This window comes from Ovis canadensis, chromosome 8 (assembly GCF_042477335.2).
Source record: "Ovis canadensis isolate MfBH-ARS-UI-01 breed Bighorn chromosome 8, ARS-UI_OviCan_v2, whole genome shotgun sequence".
NCBI lineage: Eukaryota > Metazoa > Chordata > Mammalia > Artiodactyla > Bovidae > Ovis > Ovis canadensis.
The window spans coordinates 39,339,317-39,352,928 of record NC_091252.1 but is presented as its reverse complement, the minus strand read 5'-3'; the positions used below and the strand labels follow the sequence as shown (position 1 = coordinate 39,352,928).

General features: G+C 44.4%; 1 protein-coding gene across 2 annotated transcripts in view; it reads left to right on the top strand.

Annotated features, from left to right (window-relative positions):
• ARMC2 (armadillo repeat containing 2) overlaps positions 1 to 13,612 on the top strand; it is a 224,699-nt gene that overhangs the window by 111,947 nt on the left and 99,140 nt on the right. For both annotated transcript variants that reach the window (XM_069598145.1, XM_069598146.1), the window contains 2 exons: positions 1,263 to 1,434; positions 7,934 to 8,138. In XM_069598145.1, coding sequence (XP_069454246.1) covers positions 1,263 to 1,434; positions 7,934 to 8,138 — 377 coding nt within the window. The remainder of the gene's footprint in view (positions 1 to 1,262; positions 1,435 to 7,933; positions 8,139 to 13,612) is intronic.

The following is a 13,612-nucleotide window of genomic DNA, read 5'->3' as shown; positions in this document are numbered from 1 at the left end:
ATTATGTAAGTGATTCCAGGAACTTAATTAGTTTTGACTAGAGAGCTGGAAGCATTTGCTGCCGTAAGATTGCTCTTTCATAGACAGATAATCCAGATAGAGTGGGAGGAAGGAGGGACCACCAGGCAACACTAGAAGTGGGAGTCCAGGCCTCTGTGAGGTTGTGGCCCCAGGTTGGGTCAGAGGTCACTGCCATCTGGAGCTTAGAGCCGAAGGTGCTCTGGGTGGCGTAGTGACTGGTGCAGGTCTTTAGGGAACTGGAATTTTGCCCCTAATGTCCCTTTTCTAATGGTTGTTGCTGTTCAGTCACTCAGTCGTGTCCGACTCTTTGCAACCCCATAGACTGCAGCATGCCGGGCTTCCCTGTCCTTCACCATCTCTTTGAGTTTGCTCAAACTCATGTCCACTGAGTCGGTGATGCCATCTAACCATCTCATCCTCTCTTGCCCCCTTCTCCTCCTGCCCTCAGGCTTTCCCAGAATCAGAGTCTTTTCCAGTGAGATGGGTCTTTGCATCAGGCGACCAAGGTATTGGAGCTTCAGCATCAGTCCTTCCAGTGAATATTCAGGGTTGATTTCCTTTAGGATTGACTGGTTTGGTCTCCTTGCTGTCCAAGGGACTTCTCTTCTCCAGAACCACAATTCAAAAGCATCAATTCTTTGGTTTTCAATCTTCTTTATGGTCCAACTTTCACATCCGTACGTGACTACTGGAAAAACCATAGCTTTTACTATATAGATGTTTAGAATTTTTAAGATGTAGAAAATAACACATATTGTAAGTCCAAGACTACTGCTTGCTCTTTTGTGATTTATTAGCCTAAATTATTTTAAAAACTTTTATATTATTAAAAACTACTTTTGTGTAGTCTAAAATATATAAAGGTCATATTTATATTCCACATAGTTCTTGGTTGCCCAGTACGTGTTTTCTGAACTGAATCAGATCGAACACAGATTTACAAAGTAGGTTAAATGTACTATACCGTATTTTATAGTCTCTTAATCAGATTTGTTTGCTGGCATGGGTAAACGTTTTTTTTAATATACCAAGCAGGACAGTAGAGTATTTAATACAATATAACTGACAACAGCAATGAAAAAGTGTCATATACCTGATGCACTGAGATCTAGCATCAGGGCCTGGGAAGAAGCCCTGCCGGAAACCGTGCACTCCTCTGGAAGTGTCAGGGTCAGCTCTGGGTGGTGAGTCTCATTCAAGACAGAAACTCATGCCAGTCATTTAAAAAAATCTCTTTCCAGAAACCGAAAGCTCCAGCATCTCCTGACACAGTGGAAGATTTCTGCCTTTCCTTTCCTAAACCCCCAGTGGACCCCGCGAAGATTAGAAGAATAAGCAGTGCCCGGGCGCGTTTATTCAGAGCGGCCTCCCAGGGAGCTCTTCTGCCAGCCAGGACCCTTCTTCCCACTCAGTGTAAGGTCTTTAAAACCTTTAAAATGTAATATACTTTAAAACCTGGGGGCAAGCGTGTTTCTTGAATTTACACACAGGAACTATGTTTATATGATTTTTTATGTTAACTAAGACTTAGTATCATGCAAAAGCTGGTTAAGAAACATTATTCATATATTTTTCTGGGTGTTTATGAAGAATACCAAAATATTAGTTTTTTTTTTTTTTAATGTTACTTGGTAGAAAAAGAATCTTAGGATAAGTGTTTTTTTAGTGAATGAGTTCACCTACATTGGAAGTAATTTCTAAATTAGAATTCCAAAAGTTGTTCATTTCATTAGGCATAGTCAAGATTTATATAATGTACACTCATGAAAATACCTTTCTGATCCCCTGTGAAAACTAGAAGCACAATTTGAATGGGACTTTTCCTACAGCCCCAGAAATGTTGGCAGGTGTCTTAAACCTGTAAACAGAGAAGCTAAAAACCTCAGATTCTAAGGAATGTCCCGGTAATTGGAATCACCCCTTGTCCAGAGCACACTAAGAGTTTTTCAGACTGTAGCAAATGCTCCATTAGTGGGATGACCATCAATTTAGTGGATCACACGAGCATTTAAAACAGTATAAAGTAGGATAAAATAGAATGGGAAATATCAGAGCACATGGCAGACAGTGAACGTTAGTATGTCTTTAAGGATTTCACCTCATCCTCATATGTGTGTTCAGTATCATATTATAAATTTACTATACATCATGCTTACACCATATTATACATTTCTCATTACTAAAATTACACCAAATTATACATTCCCTGAAAGTCGAAAATCCACTTTAGCTGGGCCTGACAGAACCAGCCATCCTTCCATCGACAAGGATTGATGAAGAGCGGGCAGGTTTACACTCACAGAGAGGAGACACTCTGCAGATAATCCCAGAAGTTACAGTAGAAGCCACTCCCTAAGCATCCTACTTGTTTGACACATAAGCCGTTTCTCAAACTAGTCGCCAGCATAAATGTAGAAGATCTCACTGAGCTCTCTAGATGCATGACTGTTTATGCAAGTAGCCCTCACCCCCATCAGCCTGGTGTGTGATCTGCAGTTCCCGGGTCTCCCCAGCGCACTGCACTCACTTTCCTGTCTGGTCCCTATGGTCCCTGATGCAGCTGAAGAAATAGAATCAGGGAGAAAGGGAAAGGCAGGAGCACAGGGTGTGCGGGCCACTGCTAGATGCTGTAAGAAGTGTATAATTAGGCATTCTGCGTTACCTCGTGGTCCCCATTTGTTTCTTTTCTAATAGGCATCTGGCTATTTATTGAGCACCTACTAGCTGCCAGGTAACAGTTTAGGCCAACAGAGTCTGGGCCTCAAAGGGCAGATAGACAGTAAACAGGAAAACCCAGAGGTAAGATAATTAGGCTCTGATGAGTGCTAAGAAGAAGATGAGCTGGATCGTGGGACGGGGAGTGACTGGCAGAAGGAATTGTCAGCTCTGGAAGGTGTCCCTGGAGAGGTGGTGTCTGAGTTGAAATGTGAATAACGGTAAGAAGACGGCCAGGTAGAAATCTGTGAGCACATTGCCCAGGCTGAAGGGGCAGTGAGGCTGGAGGAGGGGGCACAAGTTTGGCTGGTGGACCCCGAGGCCTGTGTGGCCAGACGGGGGAGGGAACTGAGGTCCCTGAGCCATTCGGGGCCAGGCCAGTGGGAGGACGTGGCCAGGGCTTTATCCTTGCTGCAGTGAGAGGCCAAGACAGGATTTAAGCAAGGGAGATACATCATTGGGCTTCTGTTTCTCAATAGTCGCTGCACTTTTAGAGTCACCGAGGAACTTTTCAGATGTTACTCCACCAAGGCCCCCATCAGACCAATTACATCAGAAAGGGTTGGTACTTATGGGAGCCAAGTCAAGAGGGGATGGGCTCCGGCAGCCACACGGTGCGGAGTGAGGTCAGACTCAGATAGGAACGGGTCCACTTCCCATAAACAGGAGGGCAGAGCTGTTGTTTATGCGATGTTTTTGCTTCTGAGCCCAAACGCCACACGCATTTAACTCTTGGTGGCTCCCACTTGAAAACCGGGCTGCTTGCTGAGCTGTTCCCATATAGTGTGAAGGTACCAGGAGAGGTGGATATTTCCCTACTGGCTGAAGCGTGTCTCTGTCTGGGTTCTTCCATCCACCCTCTGGGCAGTTGCCCCCTTCACCATTCCCACCAACCCTGAGGTCTGTGTCAGCGCCTGGGAAACAATGGCAGTAGAAAGTCATTGTCTTTTTGAAAGGACATCACCCAATTTTAAAAAGTGTTCTAACGCTCCAGGCTTGGACTCCCTGTCTTTTGTACAGGAGCTCCCTGGGCTTGTCTCAGAATCCCTATTGTTTAAGGAAAGGTATCTTTTGTTGGGAAACAGGCTGTAAAGGCTGCTGTGCAGACAGGGCCAGAGGGTGTGTCCCTTCCCCTGGTATGAAGTCGTTAGTAGCTGACAACTCCCCCAGCAGAGTTGGGGGTGTGGTGGCGGGTTTGGAATTCCTGACTGAGGAAAAAGAGAGGAGATGTGTATAGTCGTGTTCATGGGGCCAGCAGTGTAATCTCTTCTGTTCAGATAGAGGTTTTGGCTGAAGGTGACCGTGTCACTCCGGTTATTCCAGCTAGATGGAGACCTCCGAGCAGGTTCCACCTTCTCACAGCCCTTGTATCTTAGCCATCCCAGACAGGCGTCCTGCATGGGCTTCCTGAATGTCCCCGGAGCCTGTGTTCTCCATCCCACTGACGCCATGCCACGTTTATCACCTCTCACCCTATCCCTGGTGCTCTAGCCCTCCTGTCTTGCTCCACCTTCAGCTTGCTAGGGGGTTGCAGGTGGGTCAGCATTGGAGCCCTCGGCCCTTGGAGGTGTCAGAGCCTGATCACACTGAGCGCCCACCCAGACATGGCTGTGAGCAGCAGCCTTGTCCTTCTATCCTGGTGGACTGGGGAAAAATGATGACTTTCCCTCAATGTGCCATAAGGAACAAGAGGTCAGGAAGCAAATAAAAATCGGATTGCTTCATCTTCTTGCTGAAAACCCTTCAGAGAGCCCTTGCTGTGTCTAAAGGAGTGGTTGCCAAACTGAGTTCCAGGGAACACTCTTGGCAAAAATGCAACTTTTCCTTGGAGTAAAGGTCCCGTGCTCCATTGCAGTGCACGTGAGCAATTACAGGATGGGGAAGGCCATCTGGTGAAGTCGTCTGTTTAGTTTTACTTTAGCCCAGCGTTTCCCAGACCTGCCTGGCTATGGATTGTGTCTTTGGGAACCAGTGGCCTAGCACAGAAGTTGGCAAACTTTTCTGTGAAGGGCCAACAAGTGAATATTTTAAACCTTGCAGGCCTCAGAATCTTCTGGTCAACCTTCTCAACTCTGCCAATGCAGTGGGAAAGCAACTGTAGACTGACGAGTGAAATTTGAAGTTTCATATAATTTTCACGTGTTACAAAATACTGTTCTTTTGATTTTTTTTTTTTTGGATCAATCATCCAAACATAAAAGCCATTCTTAGCTTGCATGCTACATAGTTGCAGGTGGTAGGCCAGGTTTGGTGGGGCTGCAGTTGACTGACGCGTGGTTCACGGGTGAAGTCTTCACCCTCCAGTGGGCACAGCTCTGCCCCAGCCTCACATTCCAGGCCCTTCTCAGTCCTCTCTTTTGCCTGCCCACCCGCTCCCCGCCCCTGGTCCGTGCACTAGCAGTATGGAATCCTTGCCGTTCCCTTTACCCATCCTGCTGTTTTGAGCTTCATGCAGGCTCTGCTATATAATTTGTTGGACCCAGAGAAAAATGAAAATGTGGAGCTCTTTGTTCAAAAATTCTTTAGAATTTCACAATGGCAACAGCAAAGCATTAAGCCAAGTGTGAGGCCCTTGTAAGCCTGGGCCCCAGCTTGACGGTCCAGCTTGAACCCACTTGAAGCCAGCTCTCATCCTAGACCTTTGCTCCTTCGTCTCAGAACTTTCTTTTTGTTTGGGGGCGGGGCTTCTGCTAACCCTTTGGAATGCTTTTCAGGCTCCACCTTCTCTGTAATCTTTCCCTGAGCAACTCCAGCCCCTCAGGACTCTCCGTGCACTCCTCCTTACCTGGCGCAGACCACACTCTCTGCATCTCTCTCTGGACAGATCTGCCTCTCTGTTTTCCCCTACTAGACTGAGTGGAAAAGGGGGTTTCTCTGTTTGAAGCCCAGGAGCCTGAAACAGGGTGTAGTCTGCAGTAAGTGCCAAAGAAATATCCTGGAACAGGACAGTTCCTGTTTTCATGGTAAGGCTACTGATTGTTGAATCCTTCTGAAATGTACCTATGATCTACTACTAAATGAGTACAGCATGCTGCATGTATTTGCCAGAGGGACCCGAGCTTCCTCACTCAGGCTTGGTCGAATGGTGGAATTAAGAGTGAGCCCCGGCTGCTCTTTGCTGTCGTGCCAACTGACCTCCACCTCCTCGACTGTGAAAACAGAGGCTACCGCTCCTCCGTCTTCAAGTAGGGTTGCGTTTCCCCCTCTAGAACAGAAGCTGCATAGCGGCTGGGACTTCTCACTTCACCCCTAGACCACCAGCCACTGAGCATCTGGCACATGGCAGCGTGTGCTTCATAAATATTTATGGAGCGAACAAGTGAAAGAAACGAATACTAAAATATAGGGACAGGCTAAAAATGCTTTGTAATCTGAAACGAAGTATGCGCTTTGTAATTCAGTCCTCAAGATGTTTAAGGATGTGTGGTGCTATGGAGAGAACCCTGGACTAGCAATCCAGATTCTTGGGTTCCATGAATAATAATGCCTGCATCCCACAGCCTGTACCTGACCCCAAGTCTGATAGAATGCCAAGCCTGCCCTCTCCCTGCCATACATCCTAGCTCTCCTCAGACCTGCTCTGTGACCTTGGACTGATCACCTTTTTGGGTTCTCAGTTTTCTCATCTGAAAAATGAAGGCTAGACTAGCCAATCTTTAAAGTTCCTCTCTGCTGTAAAATTCAGTGTTTTGAAAGCACAGAGCTTAGTCAGAGGAGCAGACGAGGTGGTTTTGTTATTGTTGCGTTTTATTGGTTTGATGGTTCAAGCACAGAAAAGGAAACCTTGAGTCATTTTGGAAAAGCTTGCAAAACTACTTCTGTATGAGAAATAGCTCATCCTCCTTGCCCCTCTGAAAAACATATGTTATCCGGAACTAGAGTTGAGTAGCAGCATCAGGGGTCAGCTATTCCTAATGTCAATTTGCTGAGGAAGAAACAGTGTTATATTTTAAATCTAAGGATCTTGCCACTGTAAACACAGTAGATGTTTCAGTTCAGAGACTGGATGTCTTTTTTTTTTTGCAACTTTTATTTCTCTTGAGAAAGCCTTCCAAGTGTTCAGGTGCCCTCCTCTATCCTTGCTGGGAAATGGTCTGCTGGGCCCCTATGAGCCAGCTCCTGCTCCTCTGACCAGCTTTCTCCTCCCCACCCTGGCACACACGCCACTTATGCTGTCCCCTGAGGGCCCCAGACACACTCCTGCCTTTGGGTGTCTGCACCTCCAGGTCCCTCCGCTGGACACACAGCCCCTCATCATCTGACAACTCAATGCCTCCCCTCCAGTTAGGGTTTGCCTACCATGCCCACCTGTTAAAATTTGCTCCCTGCTCCCATTCCCAATCCCAATCCCCTCCTCCCCTTCTCCACATTTCTGCTTTTGCTTTTTCCCATAGCACCTACCCTCTTATATACTTCACTTATTATGGTCTGTTACTTATTGTCTGTTGTATAAACAGGTGTACTATAAGGATGTAAGCTCTGTGAGGGCAGGGATCTTTGCTCTGTCACTAACGCACCCCAAGTGCTTAGGACAGTGCCTGACATCAAGAAAGCACTTGATATTTCTGAATGAAAATGTTCCAGCATGATCAAATCCAGGAAGAAGCATTGCTGTGGGACACAGAGGTATTTATGTGGACTAGGTAGTTCATAAACCTAAATTTGAGTATTTGCCTACAGTGAAAGACAGGGAAAGCCTGGCATACTGCAATCCATGGGGCCACAGAGAGTCGGACACGGAACAACTGAACAACAACAGAACTCTAAGTTAATAGAGCTAAGATCTATTAATTTTTACCTGCTGAATTGATGATGTCATGCCTGAATTAGTGATGAGGTCTTGTATGCATTCAGGGAGATTTTTTTTATGAATAGATCTTTTTTAGAGCAGTTTTAGGTTTTATTTTATAGCCAAAGTGAATAGGAAATACAGAGAATTCCCACACCCTCCATCTCATTTCCCCTATTATTTAACATCTTGCCTTAGTGGAATGCTTTTGTTACACTAGATGAGCCAATATTGATATACTGTTATTAAGTAAAGCTTTTCAGCGAGGTTTTGTCCATACAATTCCAGACTCAATTATAAGTAATATATAATTTTTTAATTGTATAAATTCTTGGATTAAAAAAAATATTGAAAGACAGTGAATCCTAAAATAAATGCTTTGACAAAACATTTCCTTGGTTATTACAGCAAAGAGAGTGGTATCCGAAGAAACAGTTATGACAAGGGACTCTGTGGTGAAAATAAATGGGATTTACTTAACAGAATCGAAGGCCACTGGCAACTTAAAGAGTCACCCACTTCAGCTAACATATGGTGGCGACTTCAGTAAAATCACGGAGCAAGAAATGTTTAAAGGGGCGACGTCCTTGCCATTTCATCTCAGAAGTGGAGGGTCAGTATTCTTTTCACTTAATTTCCAGGTCAGAGCAACCGTGTCATTTACCAGTTTGTTCTCTCTGTTATGTAGATGATTGATTTGCATTTTCCCCTTTTATATAAACAAATTTTAAATTTATGATGCATGAGTAGGAGAGACTTCTTCTCAGGGCTGAATGGGGTTGATTCTACATCTCCCTGTTTACTCCTCAGGAAAATATTTATTCGTACCTGCCAAAATGCCGCTTTGATAGGGCTGTCAGACTAAAGTCTCTGCTTTATTTGGGCTGTTCCAGCCAGCCCTTGAGTGATGACTGATCATACTGTTTGTGTTATGTGGGATTCTTGCCTGGCCTGGAATTTCTCACTACCTCCCTTTAGGTTAGTTCACGCTTGTGGACTCCACCAAACTTGATTTATCTTATTTTCCAGTAGAAACTTGGATTAAAATATTTATTTTGCAAACTAAAGTTAAAACAGGAGAGTCCTGTGGATTCCTCTTATCTGTAATACCTCGCTACTAATCCCTCATAAAATGAACGATTGGGAGTTACTCTGTTTCCTACCACATTCCTGGAGAAGGCTTTTTTTTCCCACCACAGTCTGTGTTGACCCTTTCACCACCCACTACCTGTGTAAGAACCCCTAAGTTCACACCATGTTCCTAGATATGGTTTTCTAGCAATTTTCCTACCATATTAAGGATTTGTAGAGAAATGTTCACTTTGTGAATTCTTATACCGGTGTTTTCCTAAGGAAGCCTTGAATAACTGGGGAACCAGGGTGGGAAAGAGAGCAGGCTGTGGTTTCCAGTCCCAGCCAGCAGTGGTGTCCCAGCCAGTAGTGGTGCTAAGATAGGCAGAAGGTCTTGAACTGGACAGGGTCACTCAGAGATATTTTTCTATGATTTTCCATTGGGTCATTGTGAACAACTGCCCAGTTAGGATTTGCTTAACAAGATTAAATTCCATGGGCCATTTTAAGACCAAGTGCTTGTTGCCCTTACTTTAGATTCGGGTCTGACTTTGGCTTGCACACATGCCGTGTGCTTAGAACTGCCTCCACCCCTACTGGCTGCTTGGCAGTTAGTTAGTTTAGCTGAACTGACCTTGTCTGCTGACATAGCCCGAAGAGCGTTGCACACACAGACTTTATATTAGGCAACCTAGTAGTCCTTGTAATGTCGCTTTGCATTCAGAACATTTTTTTAAATTAAAGGAAAAATGAAATGTCTCCTTAAGTGGAAGAGAAGGACTTCAAATTGGGACTTTGGGAGTTGAGCATGAAACATCAAACTGGCCACTGCATGCAACAAGTCTTTTCCAGTTGGTGAATAAGAATAGGCTGAGAACCTCAGAGCTTAAACATAAAAGGCAACAGGAGAACTTGTGTTTCTTTCGGCACTGAACTGAAACGGAAACATTTATCTTGCTGCACCCATCCTTACAGTAATTAAAGTTGACTAGGAAAAACCAGACAAGAGCTGTTTTTCTTTTCTTCTTTTGCAAGCCTTCAAATGTTGTGGAATAATCTAGCAAGGGTTCAGTATTTATTCCTCAGTCTGGGACAGCAAAGGCATTTTCGGTTACATATTTTTATCTCACACAGCAGAGGAGAAATCAGTTAGGGACTGGTGGCACTTCTTCCTGATGGTCCAGAATTAGGAGGTGCTGGGCAGCAGCACTGGTTGCTTTCTTTTTGCTTTGTTAGGATGTCTTTTGCATTGTTCAGTGAATTGTGTCTGCCCTGGATTTGTCATACACCCTGGCAGGTTTAATTTCCAGTAACATTTTGGCTTTATGAATCTTTACCCCCTTTAATCATTGGATGGGATTTTTGTTGAGGTGGTGCCAAAAAAAATTGTTTTTTATACAGTAGAATTAAAACAAACCAGAAAATGGAAACTCTTAGCAGTTCTTTCATTAATTGCATTCGTGAATCAATCTGGAACACTTGATGGTTGTTTCTGGTAAACATTTAAGCAAATAATTCCAAGAAATGATCTTTGCTGTGCAGTGGAGTATTCCCAGTCTTGATGCTAAAGCCCTACCCTCAATTAACATGTTTTCATGTTTAGACCAGAAAGTGGGAAATGAAGACTCTTGTCAGTGAGCTGAGCTGGCTGGAAAAGGGAGAAAAGGGATTGCATAACTGGAGCTGACAGGGGGTTGACGGCTGAGAAGGAGAGGGCGGAGGAAGGGAGGTCAGGCTCCGCACAGGGTCTTTGCTGCTGATCTGGCGTGGGAGCTGCCACCTTCATGCCGGTGCTTCATGGCCTAGCGAGAGAAAGGAGTAGCTTAATTCAGTGAAACCGTGTTGATTTTAGGGAAACCCTTAGTTTAGAACAAACTCAGACCTGGGATGGACTGGAGTTTATGTTGGTCGTGATGGAAGAAGAACTTGCTAGACAAGGCGTCTTTGCAAACAAGGTTGGGGGTGGGGAAGTGGGCACTGTTTAACTTTCCAGGCGAGAAAAGCACTCTCCAGCCCTCACTGAACTGTCATCTTCAAACCATGTGCCAATCAGCGACAGCCTGTGTGTCCATGCGAGGATTCCAAGTTTTGCAGGCCTGCAATCAGCAACACTCCATCTTTTCTTGCTTTATATTACTATATGTTTTGAAAATAGCTTTCTTCAAAATATATAAGTGTGTGTATGTATCTCCATCTATCCAGTGGTTCTATCTGATGAACCCTTTCATACATCAGCTTTTAAAAACCTTCTAAGAATTTCTATGTAAATATTGTTCAACTTCTTGTGGTTTGGAAATGTGATTTTTAGGAGGAAAGTCCAAGAGCAGTTACTTGTGGAGGGTTAAGAACTCTTTGGGGGTCAGAATCTGTGGGTTCAGAATCAGTTCTCTCTCAGCCACTTGATTCAGCTGTATGATCTTTTTTTTAAAAAAATATTTTTTAAAATTTATTTACTTGGCTGTGCCAAGTTGTCATTGCAGCACACCAGTTCTTTAGCTGCAGCATGGGAACTCTTAGTTGAAGCACATGGGATCTAGTTCCCTGACCAGGGATTGAACCTGGCCCCCCTGCATTGGGAGGTCAGAGTCTTAGCCACTGCACCATCAGGGAAGTCCTCAGCTCTGTGTTCTTGGACAAGCCTCTGCACACTTCCAAGGGCTCAGTTTTCTAATCTATAAGCTGTGCTCCTTTCACCCCTGTCTCCTCCCAGCACTCACCACCAAAAGCTGTGGAATGAGAGTAGTTGGTTCGGAGGTGGGCATGTGATCTACGCCAGGCCAGTTGAATCCTTCCCTGGGACTTCTGCCAAAGCCTTTGGGGAAAGTGTTCTTTCTCAAGGTTCACAGGCCGTAAAGAATGACATAGTCTTGGAGCCAACAGTGGCTATCTCATTGCCTGTGGAGGGTGACAGACGGGAAGTGACGTGTAAACAAGCAGAGCCAAGAAATGGAGACAGTGACTAAGTTCAAGGATGACAGATAAGCCCCTAAATCCAGCTGTGCGTGAGGCCACCACATCGACAATATGTTCTTTTTTCTCTCTGGCCCTTGTTTCCTTTCTTCTTTCTTTCCTTCCTTCTTCTTTCTCTTCTTTCCTTATCTTTCTTCCTTCCTTTATTTACTTTGACAGGAACAGCTTATGGTACTTTAGTTTTTTGTTGCTTGGAATATGGCAACCAAGAGTCTTGTTAACTTAGACTCTGTGAAATAGAGACAAAGCAAGAAACAAATTTCACTAAAAGTGAATCTCTCCATTAAGAAAGATGTATCCAGTAGTCTTTAGCTAGAGAAAAGAGATGTAAGGATGTGAGCAAGCCACAGGAGAAATGGGGAAGCCACAGTCAAGGCCTCGCTCAGGAGCCAGAGTGTGGGGAGCCCCCTGGTGGTCCAGTGGTTAGGGCTGCATGCTTTCACTGCTCAGAGTCCTGCTTCAGTCCCTGGTCAGAGAACTAGGATCCCACAAGCCGTGCGGCATCGCCAAAGTGCAGAGAGCTGAAGTGTGAAGCAGCACAGGGGAAATGGAGCTGAGAGTGACACGCTCTCCTCATTTCCTGTGGTCCAGCCAGTTGTGTGTGTGTGTGTTTATGTGGGAGGGAGTTTGATAGATTAGAACCTAAGGAACCCAGCCGGTAAAGGGGCTTTTCTGTGAGTCATGAAACCTGCTACATTCTGTACAAGCTAAGGGAACACACGCTGCAGGTTGAGAAAAAGGACAGACATTTCAGATAGACATTCAGGGAAAAGTTGAGGCTACAGAGCACCCCAGTTCTCACCCTGCATGGACTGTTTTCATTCTTCAACAAATCCATGGCTCTGTTTCAAGATAAATAACGCTAGGACAAAAGTGAACATGGAACCCAAGCATAACTTTGTAATGAACATAACAAAAGACAGATGAAGGAAATGGATCGCAAAAGGAACTGCCCTCCAAGAATAAGCAGAGTTTTACAAAAGGGAAAAGAGCTCTCCGTTGGCTTGTAAGAATGCAAATTAGAGATTTTAAGTCCTTGATCTCGTGAAGAGAGAGAGTACACTCACAGTTCTTAAAAAAGAAATGAAAGAAAAATGTATAAACATGGAGAGGAAAGCCACATCAGAAGTAAAAACAGCTGAAAATGCAGTCAGATATGGTGGTTAAGCTAGAGGAAATCAAACATAGAGGAGTGAATGAGAAAATAGGAAAATGATTAGAGAGACTGGGATAGAAATGAGAGGCATGGCACTTGTATTCCTGAAGGGGAGAGTTCTCTTCCCTTCCCCCATCTTACTTTGACTCTTCCCAGTGATTTACATATATTAACTCATTTGATATTCACAACAACCCACTGAGAATGGAAGAGATGGGAACAAGAAAAATATTGAGGTAATAGAAGATGCCATTCTGAAACAGAGATTCAAATCCGAAGCTCAAAAGGACGCGTCATGTCCCAACAAAATTTGACATGGAATAATCCACACTAAGACATTTCTGACAGTGTTCAGCACTAGTACAGTGCCCAGTACGTAGTACATACTCCATTAGTAATTGCTGATTGAGTGGGTAAATGCAAGAAGGCGGCCTATGGCGATCAGGCTGAACATGAAAGTCCCGTAGAAGGAGAAAAAGGCTGGCTGCCCCTGGCTTTATTAGAGTTTCTCTCAGTGCTGGAAGACAGTGGAGTAAGGCCTATGGAGTCCTGAGTTCCAGCCACGTTGTCCTTCAGTTAAAAGGCAACAGAGAGACATTTTCATTGTGAATGGATTAGGGGACTAGGGTAGTCATGCACTCTCTTGAGAACTCTTTGACAACAAAATGATGAGTCAAAATTCAGAACTGAAAAACAAGGAAGCTATCATAAAATTATCTATGGTGAGTATTGACTTTGTTTTCATATTGAATTAAAACTAAACAACTCTGAAAGTGATGGTATGGAACAGAAACCTTGACAATTGTAATATTAGCATGAATAACCAAAACTGGTACCTGGGAGAAAGTGTGAGTGAATAGCTGTGTCAGTAGCTGCAGTCTGAAATTGAA